We start from the raw sequence: 21,698 nt of genomic DNA, 5'->3' as shown, positions 1-21,698 counted from the left end.
GCACAGGTGCACACCCTCTCACTGATCCAGCACTCAAGCAAGGGAAAACACCTGAGTGGTCCAGTGACAAAGCAGTGCCCTTCACATACATACACTCCTGTTTATTTATTTATTTTTCTTTTTTTTATTAACCCCCACACTACCGCCTAACTGCGGTAGTGATTATTTTTTCCCCCAGCACCCATGGTGTGTGTGTGTGTGCAGGTGTGAGACACAGTGAGAGACACAAAGTGCATGGATCTTAATTCAGTTTCCACCACCAGGAAGATAGGAAAACACCCGGGTGGCCAGTGACAAGCAGTGCCCTTCACATCAAAGGGCAATGCTGCGTAACACTCCTGTTCTTTTTTTCTTTTTTTCTTCTTTTTACTACCAAACCAAAGCTTTATCCCAGAGATGTTCAGGATGGTTTAGGAAGGTAAAATGACAAAACTTGCCTAGATGCCTTCTTCACATTTAGACAATGGTGATTCTATCTATACTGGTGATACAACACATAGTGAAAGCCGTTTAAATAAGCTGGCCAGTTTCGCTGTTTTCTTTGGGGCTGAAAATAACTGTTTTAGGGTTTAAGCATAGGCCAATTGGTTGTTTAATTTAACTCTGCTGAAGTCACTTTATTGTTAATAAATTGCTAAGTCTTTTGTTTAAGTTGCAAACTGGAGCCTGGACAACACTCCTTGTTCTTATATGTCAGCCAGGGTTTCCTGATTGGACCAGATTAACAACCCTAATCAGGGAACTCATATTGTATGAGGTCTCGCCTTGTTACAATCACTACAGAAAAAAATACATTGGTAGGAACAGTGTACAGATCCTGAAACAATGGCACTTTGTCAGAAAGGCTATAAATCAACAAATATGAGCATATAAAAAGAATAGACCAATAATTATGGCTGCTTTAATCTTCACATTGATTGAGTTAGTCAAATTGGAATCAAATTGTATCTATGACAACAGATTTATAGAGTGCATTATGGATAGTGTCCTAGAGCAAGATGTCATGAAGCCAACCAGGATGCAGGCTATCTTGGATCTGATAATGGGTAATGAGGTAGGTTTAATAAATGACCTCAGATTAAATGATCTCCTGGGAAACAGTGATCATAACATGACAGAATTTAATATTCACTTCACCAGTGAGAACCTGGATTGGAAACACAGATTGTTTAACTTAAATAAAGGGAATTACAATAAAATGAGAATAGTGTTAGCTGATGTGAACTGGGTGGATAGATTAGGGTCAAGAGTGTGGTGCTGGAAAAACACATGAGGTCAGGCAGCATCCAAGGAGCAGGAGAATTGATGTTTTAAGCATAAGCCCTTCATCAGGAATGATGAAACTCTGAAGAATGGCTTATGTCCGAAGCGTTGATTCTCCTGCTCCCTGGACGCTGCCTGACCGGCTGTGCTTTTCCAGCACCACACTCTCGACTCTGATCTTCAGCACCTGCAGCCCTCACTTTCTCTTGGGTGGATAGATTAGCAGGAATGACAGTAAGCAAGCAGTGGCAGATATTTGAGGAGGTTATTTATGACTCTCAGCAAAAAACCATCCCAGTAAGGAGGAAAGATTCTAAAAGAGGAATAAATCCACCATGGTTAACCAAGGAAATTAAGGAGAGTATTAAATTGAAAGTAAAAGTATATTAGGATACCAAAGTCAGTGATAGCTCTGAAGACTGGGATAAATTCAGAATCCAGCAAAGGATGACTAAAATGAAAATAAAAAGACAGAGATAATAAACTAAAAAGGCAAACGTGTGAGAATTATGAAAACTAACAATAAGAGCTTCATTAGATATTTAAAAAGGAAAAGTGAGGTCAAAGTGAACATAGGCCCCTTAGAAAATGAATCTGGGAGATGGTTTGGGTGAACAATAGCAGAGACGTTAAACAGATATTTTGCATCTGTCTTTGTGATGAAAGATACTGCAAAGATCCCATTAAAACTAAAGAAGGGGAGGAATTAAGTCCCACTCCAATCACTAAAGTAGTAATATTAGACAAACGAATGGCAGATAGGTTCTCTGGTCTTCTTGGCTCATAACCTGGGATCCTACAGAAGGTCGCGCCACACACAGTGGATGTATTGGTTATAATTTTCCAACAATAGTTGAATTCTGGAGAAATACCAGAGGATTGGAAAACTGCTGATGTGACAACTCTATTCAAAATGAGAGGGAGGCAAAAACGGGTATCTATTGGTCAATTAGTTTAACATGTATTGTTAGGGAAGTATTGGAATCAATTATGAAGGAAGTGATAGCAGGACCTTTGAAAATCATAATATAATAACACAGAGCTAGCATCCAGGGACAAATGTGAAGAAAAGCAGCTTAGGCAAGATCTCTGGAGGTCAGCTGGCACCTTTGAAATTATGATAAACCATCAAAGGAAAAACTGGAGGGTGCCTGCCCTCTCCTTCCATTATGTACAATGATAGAGGAGGAGGAGGAGTTGAGGGGTCTTTTAATATTAGGACTTCTACAATTAGGAGATTGTGAGGACTGCAGATGCTGGAGATCAGAGCTGAAAATGTGTTGCTGGAAAAGCGCAGCAGGTCAGACAGCATCCAAGGAGCAGGAGAATCGACATTTCAGGCATGAGCCCTTCTTCAGGAATGAGGAAAGTGTGCCAATCAGGCTAAGATAAAAGGTAGGGAGGAGGGAATTGGGGGAGGGGCGTTGGAAATACAATAGGTGGAAGGAGGTTAAGGTGAGGGTGATAGGTCGGAGTGGGGGTGGGGGCGGAGAGGTCGGGAAGAAGATTGCAGGTTAGGAAGGTGGTGCTGAGTTTGAGGGTTGGAACTGAGACAAGGTGGGGGGAGGGGAAATGAGGAAGCTGGAGAAATCTGCATTCATCCCTTGTGGTTGGAGGGTTCCTAGGCAGAAGATGAGGTGCTCTTCCTGCAGCCGTCATGTTGCTATGGTCTGGCAATGGAGGAGTCCAAAGACCTGCATGTCCTTGGTGGAGTGGGAGGGGGAGTTGAAGTGTTGAGCCACGGGATGGTTGGGTTGGTTGGTCCGAGTGTTCCAGAGGTGTTCCCTGAAGCGTTTCGCAAGTGGGCAGCCTGTCTCCCCAATATAGAGGAGGCCACATCTACAAGTCCCTTGCATTTCATTCAGCTCAGGCAGCATTGGTTGGAGACAAAAACAAAACTGCAGATGCTGGGATCTAAACTAGACAAGGAGGAGGCTGGAAGAGGACAGCAAGCCAGGCAGCATCAGGGGGTGGAGAAGTCAATGTTTTGGATTATACCCAAAACGTGGACTCCTCCACCTCCTGATGCTGTCTGGCTTGCTGACCTCCCCCAGGCAGAATTGATGGCCTATATACATGTACCAGGCTAAAACAAGGATTTGAGTGGAGATCCCTGAGTGGCCAAGGCTGCGTTTATGCTAGATGCTATGGCCTTTGTCCACTCCCACACATGGCTTTTCCTCCTAATGGTAGTTGATTTTGTAAGAAAAAACTGATCAAACTTTGAGGTATAAGTATGTGTTTCTTGAAATGCAAACTTGGCAACTCAAAATTGGCAGCCTGTTTTACACTTACCCTGTTTTTTTTCCCTTTGAAGCCATTGGAAACACCAGCCTGCTGATTAGATATCCGCTTTGCAACATTGAGCTGGATTAACTTAAACCCCAATGAATGCTCAGATCACTTTCTGTTGAGAAAGTCTTATAATGTAATACTTTAACAAACTTATCAATTTGTATTTTTTATCTTCATTATTTTATATGTATGTTGTATGTTTTATATTTCTGGTCTTTGTAGTTACCATTGGTAAAACATTCTGTGACCGGAACCTTCTTTTCACTTGCCTCTGTGTTCTATGCTGAACATCCTGACTCATTCCCCTGCGTCTGCCAAATAAATAAAACATGATTTTTTTCCTACTTAATATAAACTTTAGATCGTCTAGGAACTTTCTGTTGGATCTAACTGAACGTTTCCTCAATGGGGAAACAGAGGTCAAGTCATTCTTACTAATCATAAACACTTTCTTGCTGGTATTTCATAACACTTTTGCTCTGTACCATGTCGCTGTTGGAAATCCCTTTGCTTTTTTAAAAATGCTTTTAAAAGCATCTTTATGGGTCTGTATCTTTATACTGCCGGATCTTTTTTTTCCCCCACTTCAGAAGCATGTGGGAAAATTTTATGAAAATTTAATTCCAGCAGTGAAAGGGTTAAGATGAAAGCCAGGCAGTTTAAGCCGAATGCCGAATCTCACAGTCAAGTAGGAAGTTGCAGTTTAGAGCCAGTATTCTGCTGCTGAGAATCAACAGAAAATTGCCTCAGGTTAGGGGTCACTAAGAATGTGATTTGATTGCATGAGACTGCAGGGTGTGATGCCATAGTGAGAGTGCATTTAGGATTTGGAACGACTTGTTTTACTGGACGTCAGACATGAAGGCTAGGCTACAGAAGTTAAACTTTCTTAAGTTGGACGTTGGGTATGAGAAAGAAATCAAGGTATGTGCCATCGTTGTTGACTTAGTTTCAGTTGTAAATGTTAAAATTATGTTAATTGTTAGTTGAAAACTGTTGAATGTTAAGTAACTTTTATTATTGCTTATTTGAAAAAAAGCCAACCCGCACAACGAGCATGGTGATGTATAGCAATGTAAGTGCACTGTGCTGAAACAAAGGATATATATTTTAGTCGGTTCTTCAACAGCAATGTTCAGGAGTAAAATTAAGTCATACATTGTAGTTTTCTGGACTTGGAGCAGAGAGTAATGAGCTGTTGGTGCTGACATCAATGGATGGTGTGCTTTGGTATAACCACACAGTTACATAGGATATCATTTAAAAAAATTGTACAAGATAATGAACAAAATAAAACTGGGCTGGAGGAGCCCAAGATTAGAAAGATTTGAAGATTACAGCATTTGCACATTGACCATATATAAACCACAAATACTAAGTAAATTTAATTCATTTAAATTGTATTGCTTGTGATGCCCTCAAGCAGAAATTTGATAATGTATGTGCTACGAGTGTTTCTGTTAACATCTATTATTGTCTACATTTCTATGTGACCTTATTTACATTTGTACATAAAATACAAACAAATAAAACACATTCTTGTTTAGTACATAACTGAACATCTGTGTAACCAGTGATTTAAGCTCTGGGTCCTACCACAATTTTTGTTTCAAAATAAAATATGGTGGATGCACACTATTGGTGTTCTATTATTCATAAATAACAAGGAACTATTTTTTATGTGAACTTATAAATATTTATAATCAACCTGTTGCCTTGTGTTGATGCACCCCTGTGGCAGGTAAACCTGGATCTTCTAGTCTACTGACACACCAGAAGACCCTCAGTGGACACATTTACGTCTGCACTGTCATCATGTGCTGAGTGACAGTGTGTCAATGCACCAGCCACATGACCAGCTTAAAGAAACAGACTCAGTGAGAGTCCAATCTAAGTGTCGAGAGTGGGGTGCTGGAAAAGTACAACAGGTCAGGCAGCATCTGAGGAGCAGGAGAATTGACATTTTGGGCAAGAGCCCCTTATCAGGAAAGGGGCTTGTATGATTATTTCTCACTTATGGGGACCAGATGACATAACAAGCAAATGTGGAAATGACAAATAGACTGTTAATTCAAATGAAGTCCTTTCAAGCCCTGACATTGCAGACCCCCAATTCTGTCTTCTGTAACATTGCCAATTTTAATTGTGCCTCCATTGATAACCATGCCTTCAGATGGAAATGCTTCCTAAACCCTTTCCCTCTGTTCCTAACTCTCTCTCCTTTAACATCATCGATAAAACCTACCTCTTTTGAGCAAACATTTTGCTTGCTCTAGTGATTGCTTCTGTGTAGCTCAAATTTTATGAAGTAAATGTTTTTTGAAACAGCCTTGGGTGTTTTAATATGTTGGGGGTGCTTTATAAATACAAAGTTGTTATTATGAGCTAATTTGTCATGCTGCCCTGGTTTGCTGTGTTCTTCCAGCCTCCTGTTTATCTACTCTGGATTCCAGCATCTTAAGTTTTTTTTTGTCTTCTATTTTTCCTCAAGTGTAAGATAGATATATTTTGCATTTTGAGTTTGAATTTCTGTCAGAGTTTGTTTAGGCTAATGGAAATTTGTTCACATTGGGAGAGTTTCCCAGTGAACAAAGCAAATAGTGTAGTGCATTCGGCTTTGAGGTAGAAGATTCAAGGTCTTTTGGGCCTGGGGAAACACTGATAACTTGGAAAAAGCTTTGCATTTCAGTTTGGCAATTTTGTAGAGGTCTTGACTAGTGCTGAGTGTGTAAAACCTTTGCTCCTAAATAAGGGAAGCAGTTTAGGACTGTTAAGAAGTAGATTATCTCAGTATAAGGAGTTCTGTTTAAAAGGTTCAGACCATATATGTTTAGTTGCAACTATGAAGGAGTTATTTGAAGCTGAAAATGTCTAAACTCAGTTGTATGAACGTTCCAGGAATCGGCCATCAGATATTCAAAAAGCAGGATTGAAGTCATTGTTAAATTAAGCTTTACAGATAGTCGTAGAGATGTACAGCACAAAAACAGACCCTTCAGTCCAACTTGTCCATGCTGACCAAGTATCCCAACCTAGTCTAGTCTCACCTGCCAGCACCTGGCCCATATCCCTCCAAACACTTCCTATTCATACACCCATCCAGGTGCCTTTTAAATGTTGCAATTGTACCAGCCTCCACCACTTCCTCTGCCACTCATTCCATACACACACCACCCTCTTTGTGAAAAAGTTGCCCCTTAGGTCTCTTTTATATCTTTCCCCTCTCACCCTAAACCTATGCCCTCTAGTTCTGGGCTCCCCCACCCTAAGGCAAAGACCTTATCTATTTATCCTATCCTTGCCCCTCATGATTTTATAAACCTCTGAGGTCACCACTCAGCCTCTGCTCCAGGGAAAACAGCCCCAGCCTATTGAACCTCTCCCTTAAGCTCAAATCCTCCAATGCTGGCAACAGCCTTGTAAATCTTTTCTGAACCCTTTCAGGTTTCACAACATCTTTCCAATAGGTAGGAGACCAGAATTGCACACAATATTCCAACAGTGTCCTAACCAATGTCCTGTACAGCCACAACATGACCTCCCAACCCCTGTACTCGATACTCTGACCAATAAAGGAAAACATACCAAACACCTATCTACCTGTGACTCCACTTTCAAGGAGCTATGAACCTGCACTCCAAGGTCTCTTTGTTCAGCAACACTCCCTAGGACCTTGCCATTAAGTGAATAAATCCTGCTAAGATTTGCTTTCCCAAAATGCAGCACTTCACATTTATCTGAATTAAACTCCATCTGCCACTTCTCAGCCCATTGACCCATCTGGTCAAGATCCTGTTGTAATCTGAGGTAACCTTCTTCACTGCCCACTACGTCTCCAATTTTGGTGTCATCTGCAAACTTGCTAACTGTACCTCTTATACTCACATCCAATGATTCATATAAATGATGAAAAGTAGTGGACCAGCACTGATCCTTGTGGCACTCCACTGGTCACAGGCCTCCAGTCTGAAAAACAACCTTCCACCATCACCCTCTGTCTTCTACCTTGGAGCCAGTTCTATAGCCAAATGGCTAGTTCTCCCTCTATTCAATGAGATCTAACCGTGTTAATCAGTCTCCCATCTGAAAATGTGTTGCTGGTTAAAGCACAGGTCAGGCAGCATCCAAGGAACAGGAAATTCGATGTTTCGGGCCAGAGCCCTTCATCAGGAATCACTAATCAGTCTCCCATGCCTTACTGAAGTCCATATAGATCATATCTACCACTCTGCCCTCATCAATCCTCTTTTTGTTACTTCTTCAATAAACTCAATCAAGTTTGTGAGAAATGATTTCCCACGCACAAAGTCATGTTGACTATCCCTAATCAGTCCTTGCCTTTCCAAATACATGTACATCCTGTCCCTCAGGATTCCCTCCAACAACTTGCCCACCACTGACGTCAGACTCACTGGTCTATGGTTCACTGGCTTGTCTTTACCACCTTTCTTAAACAGTGGCACCATGTTAGCCAACCTCCAGTTTTCCGGCACCTTACGTATGACTATTGCTGATACAAATATATCTCAGAGGCCCAGCAATCACTTCTCTAGCTTCCCACCGAGTTCGAGGGTACACCTGATCAGATCCTGGAGATTTATCCACTTTTATGCATTTCAAGACATCCAGCACTTTCTCCTCTGTAATATGGACCTTTTTTTTTCAAAATGTCACCATCTATTTCCCTACATTTTATATCTTGCATGTCCTTTTCCACACTAAATACTGATGCAAAATACTCATTTAGTATCTTGCCCATCTCCTGTGGCTCCACACAAAGACCGCCTTGCTGATCTTGCTATTCTCTACCTAGTTACCCTTTTGTCCTTTAATGTATTTGTAAAAACCTTTTGGATTCTCCTTAATTCTACTTGCCAAAGCTATAAGGCAATTTTCACTGCTGTAAGTATTGTCAAGCTATATTTCTAGGATTGATGCGATTATATATTGTACTATATAGTTATAACGAGTAGAAATTTGCTCCAAGCTAGGTATTAGGAAGACCACCGCCATTGTTCTCGGCCCCTACAGTGGAGTCTATTCTCCAGCTTCTGATTCTATCCCTCACCCTGACCAGCATTGAGTTTTTAAAACAAAAAATCTGTTCCCAGTGTTCTCTCATATTTGATGCTAAAGCGAGCTCCTGACTACATATCCATGCCAATACTAAGATGACCTAATTTCATCTCTGTAACATTGCTGGACACCATGCATCTCAGTTCATCTGCTGCTAAAAGCACTCAGAATTTTGATCTCATGTTTAGAGTTCCCCAAGCCTAAGCTCTCCCCATGTCAGACTCCTGTTCATTCATCACCTCTGCACTTGATGATCTGTGGTGGCTCCCAGCAAATCAACGTCTTGTTCTTCAAATTCTCCTTCTTGATTACAGATCTCTCAATGATCATACTGCTTCATATCTCTGTTATCTCTTCTAATGCTATCTTTTCAGCAATTATGTGTGTTACCATCTCAATTCTGGCATCTTGAGTGTCTTGATTTTAATCACTCCTTCATTGGTGGCTGTACTTTCACCTGCCTCCCACTAAGCTCTCGAATTCCGTCCTGAAACCTCTTCATTTCGCTCTTTATCATTCCTTCCATGAGACAGTCCTTCAAATTGACCTATGACCAGGCTTTTTGTCATCTGCTTTAGCATTTCTGTACATGGTGTAGCATGCACTTATGAAGTGCCTGTGTTGAAGGGTGCATAAGTATAAGCTCTGGTCTTGTTGTCAGTAGTAGGAAATTGAGTGGTGCTGCTAAGAATGGTTCAAACTCAAGCCTGTCTGCTGTCTGTCAGCTCGCGACTCTTTTTGTCCGCTTTGAATGTAATGGACGTGTTCTTTTCAAAATAACTGCTCTCAGCACTGTATGATTCCTAATTTGGAACAACACGGTCTTTCTGTATGCACAGGTTGCTATGTATGCAAGTTACTAGGGACTGTTGATTTAAACTTTGATCTGTGAACTCCATTATATTATTGGAAGTGGCCCACCAGAGCTAAAAGACAGAAGAATGATCCAAACATGGTCAACAGTTCTTTGAATTTGCGGCAATGGGACCCTTTCACCTGAACAAGCCAAACTTAACTAGTTTTGAAAACCGATTATGAAATCTGGCCTGGGAATTTGCCAATCCCAGATGATCCTAATTATTTGAAGATGACTGTGTTGACATTTGCCTGGCAAACCTTTTATTCTTTTGCTAATGCTTGCAGACAGTAAGATAACACATTTTAATGTTCACTCAGTTCTGTGCAGCTGAACACAACTGGGCAGTAATTGAAGGCTACATGTAAGGCACGTGTATTAAGCGCAATTTTTCTGTAATGTGTTTGCTGTTACGCGATTCTCATCCCCGGCACTAGATGTCGCAGTGCAGGGAGGAGTGGACTCCACGTTGGCATCACGTGATCAGTCAGCTCGTGTGCTTTCTCATGAAGAGCTTCATGAAAGGTATTGTGAAATGTTTGTGCTAGTGCACTTGGAAAAGCATCATGAGACTTCTTGGCCACAGGCTATAATCTGTTCATTTAAGAACTAAAACTGGGTGGCACGGTGGCATAGTGGTTAGCACTGCTGCCTCACAGCACCAGGGTACCCTCACCTTAACCTCCTTCCACCTATTGCATTTCCAATACCCCTCCCCCAACTCCCTCCTCCCTACCTTTTATCTTAGCCTGCTTGGACACACTTTCCTCATTCCTGAAGAAGGGCTCATGCCTGAAACGTCGATTCTCATGCTCCTTTGATGCTGCCTGACCTGCTGCGCTTTTCCAGCAACACATTTTCAGCTCTGATCTCCGGCATCTGCAGTCCTCACTTTCTCCTCGTCTTGGAAGTATAGAAAGCAAATGTCATCCTCCGGCTAAAATTCAGGCATTCCAAAATTAAGTGTAGCACAGCTAACGTCAGGACTAGCTCATTCCCTGCCCCCATTGGTCACAAAGCTTGAGCTCCAGTCAGGCACTTAAAAGCTGCTGGGTGAATCTCAAGCCTCATTACTGAAGTTATGCTCAGTGGCCACTGGAATTCAGGAGATTTGTCAGTGCAGGCTTTTGGGACTTGAACAGTGAGAAGCTCAGTGCTTTTCTTTCTGATCTCAGGATCGAGGTCTGGGAGAGGCTGATCAGGTTGTCAAAGAAGAATCCTGACAGATTTGAAACCTGAACTCTGTTCCTCCCACCACAAATGTTGCTGGACATATTGAGTTTCTCTAGCCGTCTGTGTTTGGGTGCTCCATTACCTTTTAGTTTCAATTGGCAAGAATTAGCTGGATTCTTATAAATAGGGTAGGACTGTCAAATTTGCAAAAAGTATTGAACTAGGAGGGGCAGCATAATTAAAAGATGGAGTTTAGAAAGTGTGGAATGATTTAGATGAGCATCTGTTAGTAGGCAGAGAATGGTGGGTGAAAGCAGCTGCACACGTGTTTGAAGAGGAATGAATAAATCAAATGGTCCCTATGTGGTATGAATAGGGTTGAAATTGTTAGAGGTGAAGCACAAAGACATTTTGAAATCTTAGATGTGATACAAAACATGTCTAACCAGTAATAAGCAAAATTTGGAAGATGCTCAGCTGCGTAAAAAAGACCGAGGGAACTTTCATCTGTGTACTCGGAGAAGACTATATGCCTGGAGTGCAGCTGCGGCCATTTCAGATTGCCACAAAATAGGAGATATTCAGCTAATGAAGTCATTGTAGTGAAGCAATTCCTCCAGTCCCATGTGGAAAATTGTAGAATTTTGAGAATTTTACTGTTGAATAGTATGAGCAGGAATGTTTTGATGTTAGATGTTTTAGATGTGAAAGACCAAGTTTGGCTAGTTGGCCTGTAAGGAAACCTAAGACCAATGTTATTATTTCCTGTTTTCGCCAGTAGCTAATCTGTGTATTGCTGCCATGGTCAACAATTTAAATTATACTGGGGTCGAGATGTTGACATTTTTTTTGATTTGTTCATATGAAGTAGGTGGTCAGGGCCATTATTTATTGCCATTCACTATTTGCCCTCGAGAAAGTGGTGGTGAGCTGCCTTCTTGACCCGCTGCAGACTATCTGCTGGATGTAAACCCACATTAATGTTAGAGAGAGAAAGTCCAGCATTTTGAACCAGTGATTGAAGAAAAGGCAATATACTTCCAAGTCAAGGTGGCGTGTGGCTTGGGGAACTTGCAGCTGGTAGTGTTCCCATTTGTCTCTAAAGGTACGAGCTGAAGATTTTAAAGGTGATGTCAAAGGAGCCTTAGTGAATTTCTACCATGTATCTTGTAGATGATGTACACTGCTGCTACTGAATGTTGGTGTTGAAAGAAATGAATGTTTGAAAGTGATGTCAGAAAGTGGGGAGTATTTCATCACACCCCTGACTTGTGCCTTCTAGATGGTGGGCAGGATTTGGGGAGTCAGGAGGTGAGTTAGTCACTGCAGGATTCCCAGCCTCTGACTTGCTCTTGTAGCCACTATATTAACATGGCTAGTCCAGTTCAGTTTTTGGTCAATGGTGACCCTCCAGGATGTTGGTGGAGAATTCAGTGATGGTAATGCCATTGAATTTTGAGTGTTGGTGGTTAGCTTCTTTTGTAGGAGATGGTCATTGCTTTGCATTTGTGCAATATGAATGTTACACATCACTTGGAAGCTCAAGTCTGGATACTGTCTAGGTCTTGCTGCATGTAATTTTGAAATACGGTGAAATTCAGATGACCAAAACTCTGACTGTGACAAAATTGTAAACGATTTCCAGCAGCAGAATAGCACATCCAATAGAATGATGCCCCAGTATGATCTGAATTTCCAGACTGGGAGCTCTGACTTAGCCGAACTCATGCAAGCTTGCCATAGGCTAGCACCAGTCAATCGGATAGGAATTAGGCTGTGCACCAACACCCAATCACAGACATATGTGTGAACAATCTCCGCATGTTCAAATCTTGCAAGTATGGCTAATCCTGTGGAAAAAGATCAGTGTTATTGGTCAGAGAAGAAGAGGTTGATACAGCCAGTGGGAAAACTGTGCCACAAAGTGAAAGCCGTCATTATTAAAAAGTTGGCCCTTCGGTATGAAGGCTGTTTTGGCCAGCCTGCAGGAGCCAGGATGATAATTCCAGGAGACACCATCCTGGCTACGTATGTCTGTGTGGATGACACTGCCAATTCAACAGAACTAACCGCTGAAGTGCTGGGGATTGATGTGTGTTCTTCATTCGAGCGGCTGTGACCTGGACGAACTGATCGAGATCCACCCAATGTTTCCCCACCTGAAGCTGCAGAAGGCATCGGCATGTTCAGGATTTTGCACGGTCGCAGAAAAACACACACAACATGTTGAGTGCATTGATAACACAGCAAATTGTATTGCACTCATTTAAAGGCACAGCACACTCAGCAGAAATCGATAGCTTCGGAAAAACTCTCCTCCCCGTATCTTTCAATGCCTTTTACTCTATAAGGTCAGGCCACTGCCAACTGTAGACAGGTCAAAAATTAAAGATGTTTCTCATGTTTACTGCTTTACTGTATGTTTATTTGGGATTTATTTAATAGTAGGTTTGTAGGTAAGCCGGGTTGCACAGGGGTCTCTTTGGCGATCTCTAAGTTCTACTTAACATGATTTTGTGGTTGGATTCCCTACGATTCAACTTATTGTGATTTTACTGTAGTCTGCTGCTCAGACCCTAGGCAAAATATTTGTTGACATACTGTACATTTAAAGTACTGTGAGCATCTTTTTCTCATTGTGTGCTGTCTCCACTAGGCACTTATGGCTTTTGCCTCTGGAACTTGCTTCCTGTGCGTGACTTCCTTTTATAATTCCTCTCCCTCTCTCTTATATGTTAATAAGAAAAGTTGGCAAAACAATCAGGTTCTCCTTTTGTGTCCCCCTTTCCTAGATGAGGCCAAAATTGTAGGTGTAATGGACAGTGAGGAAGGTTACCTCAGAGTACAATAGGGCTGAGATTGGGTGGGCTGACGAGTGGCAGATGGAGTTTAATTTAGATAAATGTGAGTAGCTGCATTTTGGTCGGAATACCACAGTTGGACTTGGATGCTTATCAGTAAGGTCCTGAGGAGTGTTGCCAAACAACGAAACCTTGGTACAGGTTCAGAGTTCCTTGAAGTTGAAGTTGCAGGTATACAAGGTAGTGAAGAAGGCATTTGGTATGCTTGCCTTTATAGATCAGTACATTAGTATAGGAGTTGGGATGTCATATTGTAGCTGTATAGGACATTGGTTAGGCCACTTTTGGAATACTGTGTTCAATTGTGGTCTCCCTGCTATCGGAAGAATGTTGTTAAACTTGAAAGGATCCAGAAAAGATTTAAAGGATTTTGCCAGGGTTGAAGGGTTTGAGCTATCAGGAGAAGTTGAATGGCTGGGGCTATTTTTCCTGGAGTGTTGGAGACTGAGGAGTGATCTTAGGGGTTTATAAAATCCTCAGGGGAATGGATAGAAGAAATATACAAGGTCCTTTCCCCAGGGTGGGAGGTAAAAAACTAGATGGTTGTAGGTTTAAGGTGAGAGGGGAAAGATTTAAAAGGATCCTACAGGAATTCGTGTCAAATGGTGGCAAATGGACTAGGTCAAATTGGGATGTCTGGTCGACACTGACAAGTTGGACTGAAGGGTTTGTTTCCATGCAGTACAGCTCATCTCTCTAATGCACAGCACTCCCTCTCTTGCCCGCAGACAGCATTATATAAGTGCCAGTTGGAGGATTGTTTTGAATTGCCTTAATGGGCACAGAACTGAAGAGTTACTTTATCTCAGTAACTGGTCTTTGTTCTTATTTTGACATCAAAAACTCCCTAATGACATTTTGTACATATTGAATCTATAATAAAGATCTGGAGAAAGCAGCGTACTTCCTCTGGAGGAAGCAAACAGCATTTTTCAAAACAAAACCTTCTGACCATTAGATCCAAAGAAATGCTGATGAAAGACTTTTGTCGAGTGAAATGTTTTGAATTAATAAATAATTTATGAGCATTGCTGAAAATTTCTACTGTGCTGTAGCACAATAATATTTATAGGGAAGGTGGGACATGAACATTTAATTCAACGGCATGACAATTTAACAAGTAATTGTGGTTGGGATGTTAAAATATCTATATTTATGATACTTAATACCTTCATGGGATTTATAGTCAAATCATAACACTGCTGTTGTGTATGTGTGCATGTGCCTTTTAGGTAATATTTACTTATTTTTTAAAGATTGTAATTTGAGAAAGTACTTCTGAATGAGTTGCTATTTATGCATATTGACTGGAATTTATATGAGCAAATGGAGTCTCAGCGATGTTGGTCTCAGCCCGAGAACATATAGTGAATGAGATTCTGAGCTGCAATAGAATCATAGAGATGTACAGCACAAAAACAGACCCTTCGGTCCAACCTGTCCATGCCAACCAAATATCCCAACCCAATCTAGTGCCACCTACAGCACTCGGCCCATATCCCTCTAAACCCTTCCTATTCATATACCCATCCAAATGCCTCTTAAATGTTGCAATTGTATCAGCCTCCTCCACATCCTCTGGTAGCTCATTCCATACACATACCACCCTCTGTGTGACAACGTTGCCTCTTGGGTCTCTTTTTTATATCTACCCCGCCTCACCCTAAACCTATGCCCTCTAGTTCTGTACTCCCTGACCCCAGGGAAAAGACGTTTTGGCTATTTATCATATTCATGCCCCTCCATAATTTTGTAAACCTCTATAAGGTCACCCTTCAACCTCCAATGCTCCAGGGAAAACAGCCCCAGCCTGTTCAGCCTCTCCCTATAGCTCAAATCCTCCAACCCTGGCAACATCCTTGGAAATCTTTTCTGAACCCTTTCAGGTTTCACAACATCTTTCCGATAGAAAGGAGACCAGAATTGCACGCAATATTCCAACATTGGCCTAACTAATGTCCTGTATGGCCACAACATGACCTCCCAGCTCCTGTACTCAATACTCTGACCAATAAAGGAAAGCATATCAAATGCCGCCTTCACGATCCTATCTACCTGCGACTCTACTTTCAAAGAGCTATGAACCTACACGCCAAGGTCTCTTTGTTCAGCAACACACCCTAGGACCTTACCATTAAGTGTATAAGTCCTGCTGAGATTTGCTTTCCCAAAATGCAGCACCTCGCATTTATCTGAATTAAACTCCATCTGCCACTTCTCAGTCCATTGGCCCATCTGGTCCAGATCTTGTAATCTGAAGTAACCCTCTTTGCTGTCCACTACACCTCCAATTTTGGTGTCATCTGCAAACTTACTGACTGTACCTCTTTTGCTCACATCCAAATCATTTATGTAAATGACAAAAAGTAGAGGACCAGCACTGATCCTTGTGGCACTCCACTGGTCACAGGCCTCCAGTCTGAAAAACAACCCTCCACCACCACCCTCTGTCTTCTACCTTTGAGCCAGTTCTGTATCCAAATGGCTAGTTGTCCCTGTATTCCATGAGATCTAACCTTGCTAATCAGTCTCCCATGGGGAACCTTGTCGAACGCCTTACTGAAGGCCATATAGATCACATCTGCACTGCCCTCATCAATCATCATCTTCAAAAAACTCAATCAAGTTTGTGAGAAATGATTTCCTACGCACAAAGCCATGTTGACTATCCCTAATCAGTCCTTGCCTTTCCAAATACATGTATATCCTGTCCCTCAGGATTCCCACCAACAACTTGCCCACCACTGAGGTCAGGCTTACCAGCCTATAGTTCCTTGGCTTGTCTTACTGCCTTTCTTAAACAGTGGCACGGGCGAATGACTTTTCTCCTTAGTGGAGAAGGAAACTACCTAGTTTCATTTGTTTCTTTAAAAAAAACCTTGTTTGTGGAACAAATCTTTCCTTTTTGGCTGAGTGCCAATGCATTGAGGTTTTTCTTCAAGGGTTTTGGCTATGAGGCCTAGCCACTTTCTCACACCTCTTACCGCACGTTCCTCATTACCTACCTACCTCCCTCGCCCCGACGACATTGCTCTCATCTGATTCTGCTCCCAGAACAATTCCACATTGATGGCTTATCCTGGAATCAGCTGGTACCTCTGACATCAGTGCCATTTTTAAAGGGCTGTTGTGCACATGGACAAGTACATCTATTCCAGAGCAGCCTGTGTGCTTCTGGTGTTTGCCCAGGTGGGAATGTTTTGAACACTGGCACATATTGGATTCCAGTGTCTGTGAATGTGTGGTGCATGTGCCAAGAAGTGTAGGTGCCCGGTGTCCAGCATGCAGATTGTTTGGAGCAAGTGCCAAGCTGAAGCTGTCAAGTCCCCGTTGTGAATTCTCAACATCTGGTTAGTTTGTTGCTTTTGGTAAGATGAAGAGATGAGCTGTGCTATTTGACCAACCGCGAACCCCTTTAATGGGTAACTCATTGCCATAGAGTCATAGAGATGTGCAGCATGGAAACAGACCCTACGGTCCAACCCATCCATGCTAACCAGATATCCTAACCCAATCTAGTCCCAGCTGCCAGCACCCGGTCCATATCCCTCCAAACCCTTCTTCTTCATATACCCATCCAAATGCCTTTTAAATATTGCAATTGTACCAGCCTCCACCACTTCCTTTGGTAGCTCATTCCATACACGTACCACCCTCTGCGTGAAAAAGTTGCCCTTTAGGTTCCTTTAATATCTTTCCCCTCTCACCCTAAACCTATGCCCTCTAGTTCTGTACTCCCTGACCCCAGGGAAAAGACATTTTGGCTATTTATCATATTCATGCCCCTCATAATTTTGTAAACCTCTAAGGTCACCCCTCAGCCTCCGATGCTTCATGGAAAACAGCCCCAGTCTGTGTAGCCTCTCCCTATAGCCAAATCTTCCAACCCTGACAACATCCTTGTAAATCTTTTCTGAACCCTTTCAAGTTTCACAACATCTTTCCGATAGGAAGAAAACCAGAATTGCACGCAATATTCCAACAGTGGCCTAACCAATGTCCTGTACAGCTGCAACATGACCTCCCAACTCCTGTACTCAATACTCTGACCAATAAAGGAAAGCAAACCAAACGCCGCCTTCACTATCCTATCTATCTGCGACTCCACTTTCAAGGAGCTATGAACCTGCATTCCAAGGTCTCTTTGTTCAGCAACACTCCCTAGGACCTTACCATTAAGTGTATAAGTCCTGCTAAGATTTGCTTTCCCAAAATGCAGCACTTCGCATTTATCTGAATTAAACTCCATCTGCCACTTCTCAGCCCATTGGCCCATCTGGTCAACATCTTGTTGTAATCTGAGGTAACCCTCTTCGCTGTCCACTACACCTCCAATGTTGGTGTCATCTGCATACATTTTGTATCCAAATGGCTAGTTCTCCCTGTACTCCATGAGATCTAACCTTGCTAATCAGTCTCCCATGGGGAACCTTGTCGAACGCCTTACTGAAGTCCATGTAGATCACATCTACTGCTCTGCCCTCATCAGTCTTCTTTGTTACTTCTTCAAAAAACTCAATCAAGTTTGTGAGACATGGTTTCCCACACACTAAGCCATGTTGACTATCCCTAATCAGTCCTTGCCTTTCCAAATACATATACATCCTGTCCCTCAGGATTCCCTCCAACAACTTGCCCACCACTGAGGTCAGGCTCACCGATCTATAGTTCCCTGGGCTTGTCTTTTCCGCCCTTCTTAAACAGCGGCACCACGTTTCCCAACCTCCAATCTTTCGGCACCTCACCTGTGACTATTGATAATTCAAATATCTCAGCAAGAGGCCCAGCAATCAATTATCTGGTTTCCCACAAAGTTCTCAGGTACGCTTGATCAGGTCCTGGGGATTTATCCACCTTTAACCATTTCAAGACATCCAGCACTTCCTCCTCTGTAATCTGGACATTTTTCAAGATGTCACCATCTATTTCCCTACAGTCTATATCTTCCATATCCTTTTACACAGTAAATACTGATGCAAAATATTCATTTAGTATCTCCCTCATTTTCTGTGGCTCCACACAAAGGCTGCCTTGCTGATCTTTGAGGGGCCCTGTCATCTCCCTAGTTACCCTTTTGTCCTTTAATATATTTGTAACAACCCTTTGGATTCTCCCTCATTCTATGTGCCAAAGCTATCTCATGTCCCCGTTTTGCCCTCCTGATTTCCCTCTTCAGTATACTCCTGCTTCCTTTATATTCTTCTAAGGATTCACTTGATCTATTCTGTCTATACCTGGCATATGCTTCCTTCTTTTTCTTAACCAAACCCTCAATTTCTTTCGTCATCCAGCATTCCCTATACCTACCAGCCTTCCCTTTCACCCTGACAGGAATATACTTTCTCTGGATTCTTGTTATCTCGTTTCTGAAGGCGCCCCATTTTCCAGCCATCCCTTTACCTGTGAACATCTGCCTCCAATCAGCTTTCGAAAGTTCTTGCCTAATACCGCTAAAATTGGTCTTTCTCCAATTTAGAACTTCAACTTTTAGATCTGGTCTATCCTTTTCCATCACTATTTTAAAACGAATAGAATCATGGTCGCTGGCCCCAAAATGCACTCCCACTGACACCTCAGTCACCTGCCCTGCCTTATTTCCCAAGAGTAGGTCAAGTTTTGCACCTTCTCTGGTGGGTACATCCACATACTGAATCAGAAAATTGTCTTGTATGCACTTAAGAAATTCCTCTCCATCTAAACCTTTAACACTGTGGCAGTCCCAGTCTATGTTTGGGAAGTTAAAATCTACCACCATAACTACCCTACTATTCTTAAAAATAGCTGAGATCTCCTTCCAAGTTTGTTTCTCAATTTCCCTCTGACTATCAGGGGGTCCATAATACAATCCCAATAAGGTGATCATCCCTTTCTTATTTCTCAGTTCCACCCAAATAACTTCCCTGGATGTATCTGGGAATATCCTCCCTCAGTACAGCTGGAATGCTATCCCTTACCAATAATGCCATTCCCCCTCCTCTTACCTCCCAACAAGAAACATGTTTCACCACTTGGTAAATGTATAAAAGGTACAGTGAGTTGTTCCTGATGTTGATATGGGCCTCCAGTGGAATTCCTGCATAATCCTTCCACAAATCCCACCATAGCCCACATCACTCAGATCCCTGTAAGATTGAATCTTATGTTTTTGTCTTAAATTGGTGGTCTGTGACAGGTGAAAATGTAATTCTGTGTTTATAAAGAAACAGTGTGGTGCAAGGTGTATAAACCAGCATCTTCATTAGAAACCTGGCTCTTTGAAATGTGGATTGTTTGTACTTGTGCCAGAATAATCCGGATTCACTTGGGTCCGTTCATTGTCTGTGATTAACTTCTAGTCTGGTGGTGGGCAGCTGGTTTTCAATCGAAGATGGAACCACAGCTGGATTGGCTGAAAGTTTCACTTTTAGTGAGTTAGCATTTCGAGAGCCACTTCACTGCTTTATCACTGACTTGAAAGATCATGCTGCAGGTGAAGTAAATGGTCTGTAGGAAATTATTCCTGTTGTTTTTAGGATACATGCAAATAATTGTCACTTTTTTCCAAAGCCAGTTTTGTTTTTGCAAATTAAACATTTTGAAACAATAATTGCTGGAGAAACTCAGCAGGTCTGGCAGCAGGTAGCTGATTTGTTCGGTGAACCCTGGTGTTTTAGCAGTGAGCTGAAGAAATCACTCTATTTTGAGGAATAACATCTGTTTCCAAAATACTTAATTACCAATGGGATCCTGTCACTTATGAATCATTTGGGATCAAAAACTGTATTGTAATTTACTAAATTATAAAAATTTATATTAATTCATCATGGAAACAAGAGCAATTATATGTGATAGACATTTACATTTTATATTTGTGTGGTGTACATGTATTTGTGCATAGCTGCATTTTCACACGAGCTTTTGATTCTTCATTGCTTCCAAGGTATATCAAATGATCTGCCCAGTCGCATCCTAATCAGTGCCTTTTGAAGGCCTTGGCTCCAGTAAAATGTTTGCTCTTTTCCAGTCAGTGCTTCCCAGGATGTGCTCCCACCCACCTTGTTTGTGCGTTCAAGTGCAGAGGGTACAGACTTGATTTGTGTATGGCGCACGACTCACCTAACTATTCATAGCACTCCTATCCCTGCCAAAACTGTTCACTGGAATTATACTGGAATCTGAAAATAACTGCTGACCTATCAAGTTATCTGAAACACTCATTTCCTGTCCTGACTTCTCTCGCCTTAAACAAAATTGAATTGCATTATTTTTTAGAAAGTGTTTTCACAACATTCTGCTTTTCCAAAGAGCCTCACAACATGGAAGTATATTTAATGTTATAAGAAGTGCAGCAGTCAGGGAGTGCTTGGCAGGCTCTCTAAATAGCAGTATGATGAAGACTGGATTGATTGAGGGATAAATATCGGTAAAGACACTGGGTGGCAACTCTGCTTTCCTCTTGCCAGAGTGTTGGGATCTTCTGACTGAGTAGAAGGGGCCAGGGTTTAACGTCTCATTGAAGCGACACCATCTCCAGCAGTGTGGCTGTGGCTCAATACTGCGCTAGCATACTACACGCTACATGACCTGTCTGTGAAAGGTGAATCAATTTATATATTAGTCTGGAATATTTAAAGCAGAAAATGGGAAAGCCTCACACCCTCAGCAACATTTCTTCTCCACATGTTTATGGTTTAAATTTAGAACCCCTTCCATGCGAATTGTATTCAAGAATTGTTATTATCATAATTTTCTTAGAGACTGAAAAACTGCTTTCACAGTAAGTTGGAGATGCACCTGTGGGTCAGTTTTTTTTCAAAAAAAAAAGAACCCTGACCAAACTTAAGATCCTGTTCACACTGTTAATTGTGGTTCTGATTTAACCAGAATTTGCAACAACCTGTAAACCTGGTATAAAAAAAAACACCTTTTGAGTGGAAAATCAAGTGGTACGTTACTTACTCTGTTGTTTTTCTGTAATTCTAGTCATCTTGCTATGGCCGTAACTGTGGTAGAGGTCTCCGAAGTATTAAAGTAAGCACCTTCTCAAGGGACATTGCTGCATTTTCCCACTTATTCCAAAGCAACTGCCTCCCAAAATATGTCTGAAATTTTTACTGAATGCTTATCAGAAAAATGACCTGAGATTGCTCCATTTCTCGGACAGCAAGTTCATTCCACGGCACGTTTTGAAGAAC

General features: G+C 41.8%; 1 protein-coding gene across 3 annotated transcripts in view; it reads left to right on the top strand.

Moving 5' to 3' along the window:
* Positions 1 to 21,698, top strand: part of tbc1d1 (TBC1 (tre-2/USP6, BUB2, cdc16) domain family, member 1) — a 287,433-nt gene that overhangs the window by 57,457 nt on the left and 208,278 nt on the right. Inside the window, exon 1 of one of the 3 annotated variants that reach the window (XM_060824998.1) lies at positions 4,333 to 4,482. The exons of the other annotated variants lie outside the window; for them this stretch is intronic. Within the exon in view, the coding sequence (XP_060680981.1) occupies positions 4,417 to 4,482 (66 nt within the window). The 5' untranslated portion in view covers positions 4,333 to 4,416. Of the gene's footprint in view, positions 1 to 4,332; positions 4,483 to 21,698 lie in introns of those variants that run through there. 3 annotated transcript variants of the gene reach the window in all.

The sequence above is a fragment of the Hemiscyllium ocellatum genome, chromosome 1, assembly GCF_020745735.1.
Source record: "Hemiscyllium ocellatum isolate sHemOce1 chromosome 1, sHemOce1.pat.X.cur, whole genome shotgun sequence".
In the NCBI taxonomy this organism is placed as follows: Eukaryota; Metazoa; Chordata; class Chondrichthyes; order Orectolobiformes; family Hemiscylliidae; genus Hemiscyllium; species Hemiscyllium ocellatum.
This window is presented reverse-complemented; position numbering and strand designations above follow the sequence as displayed.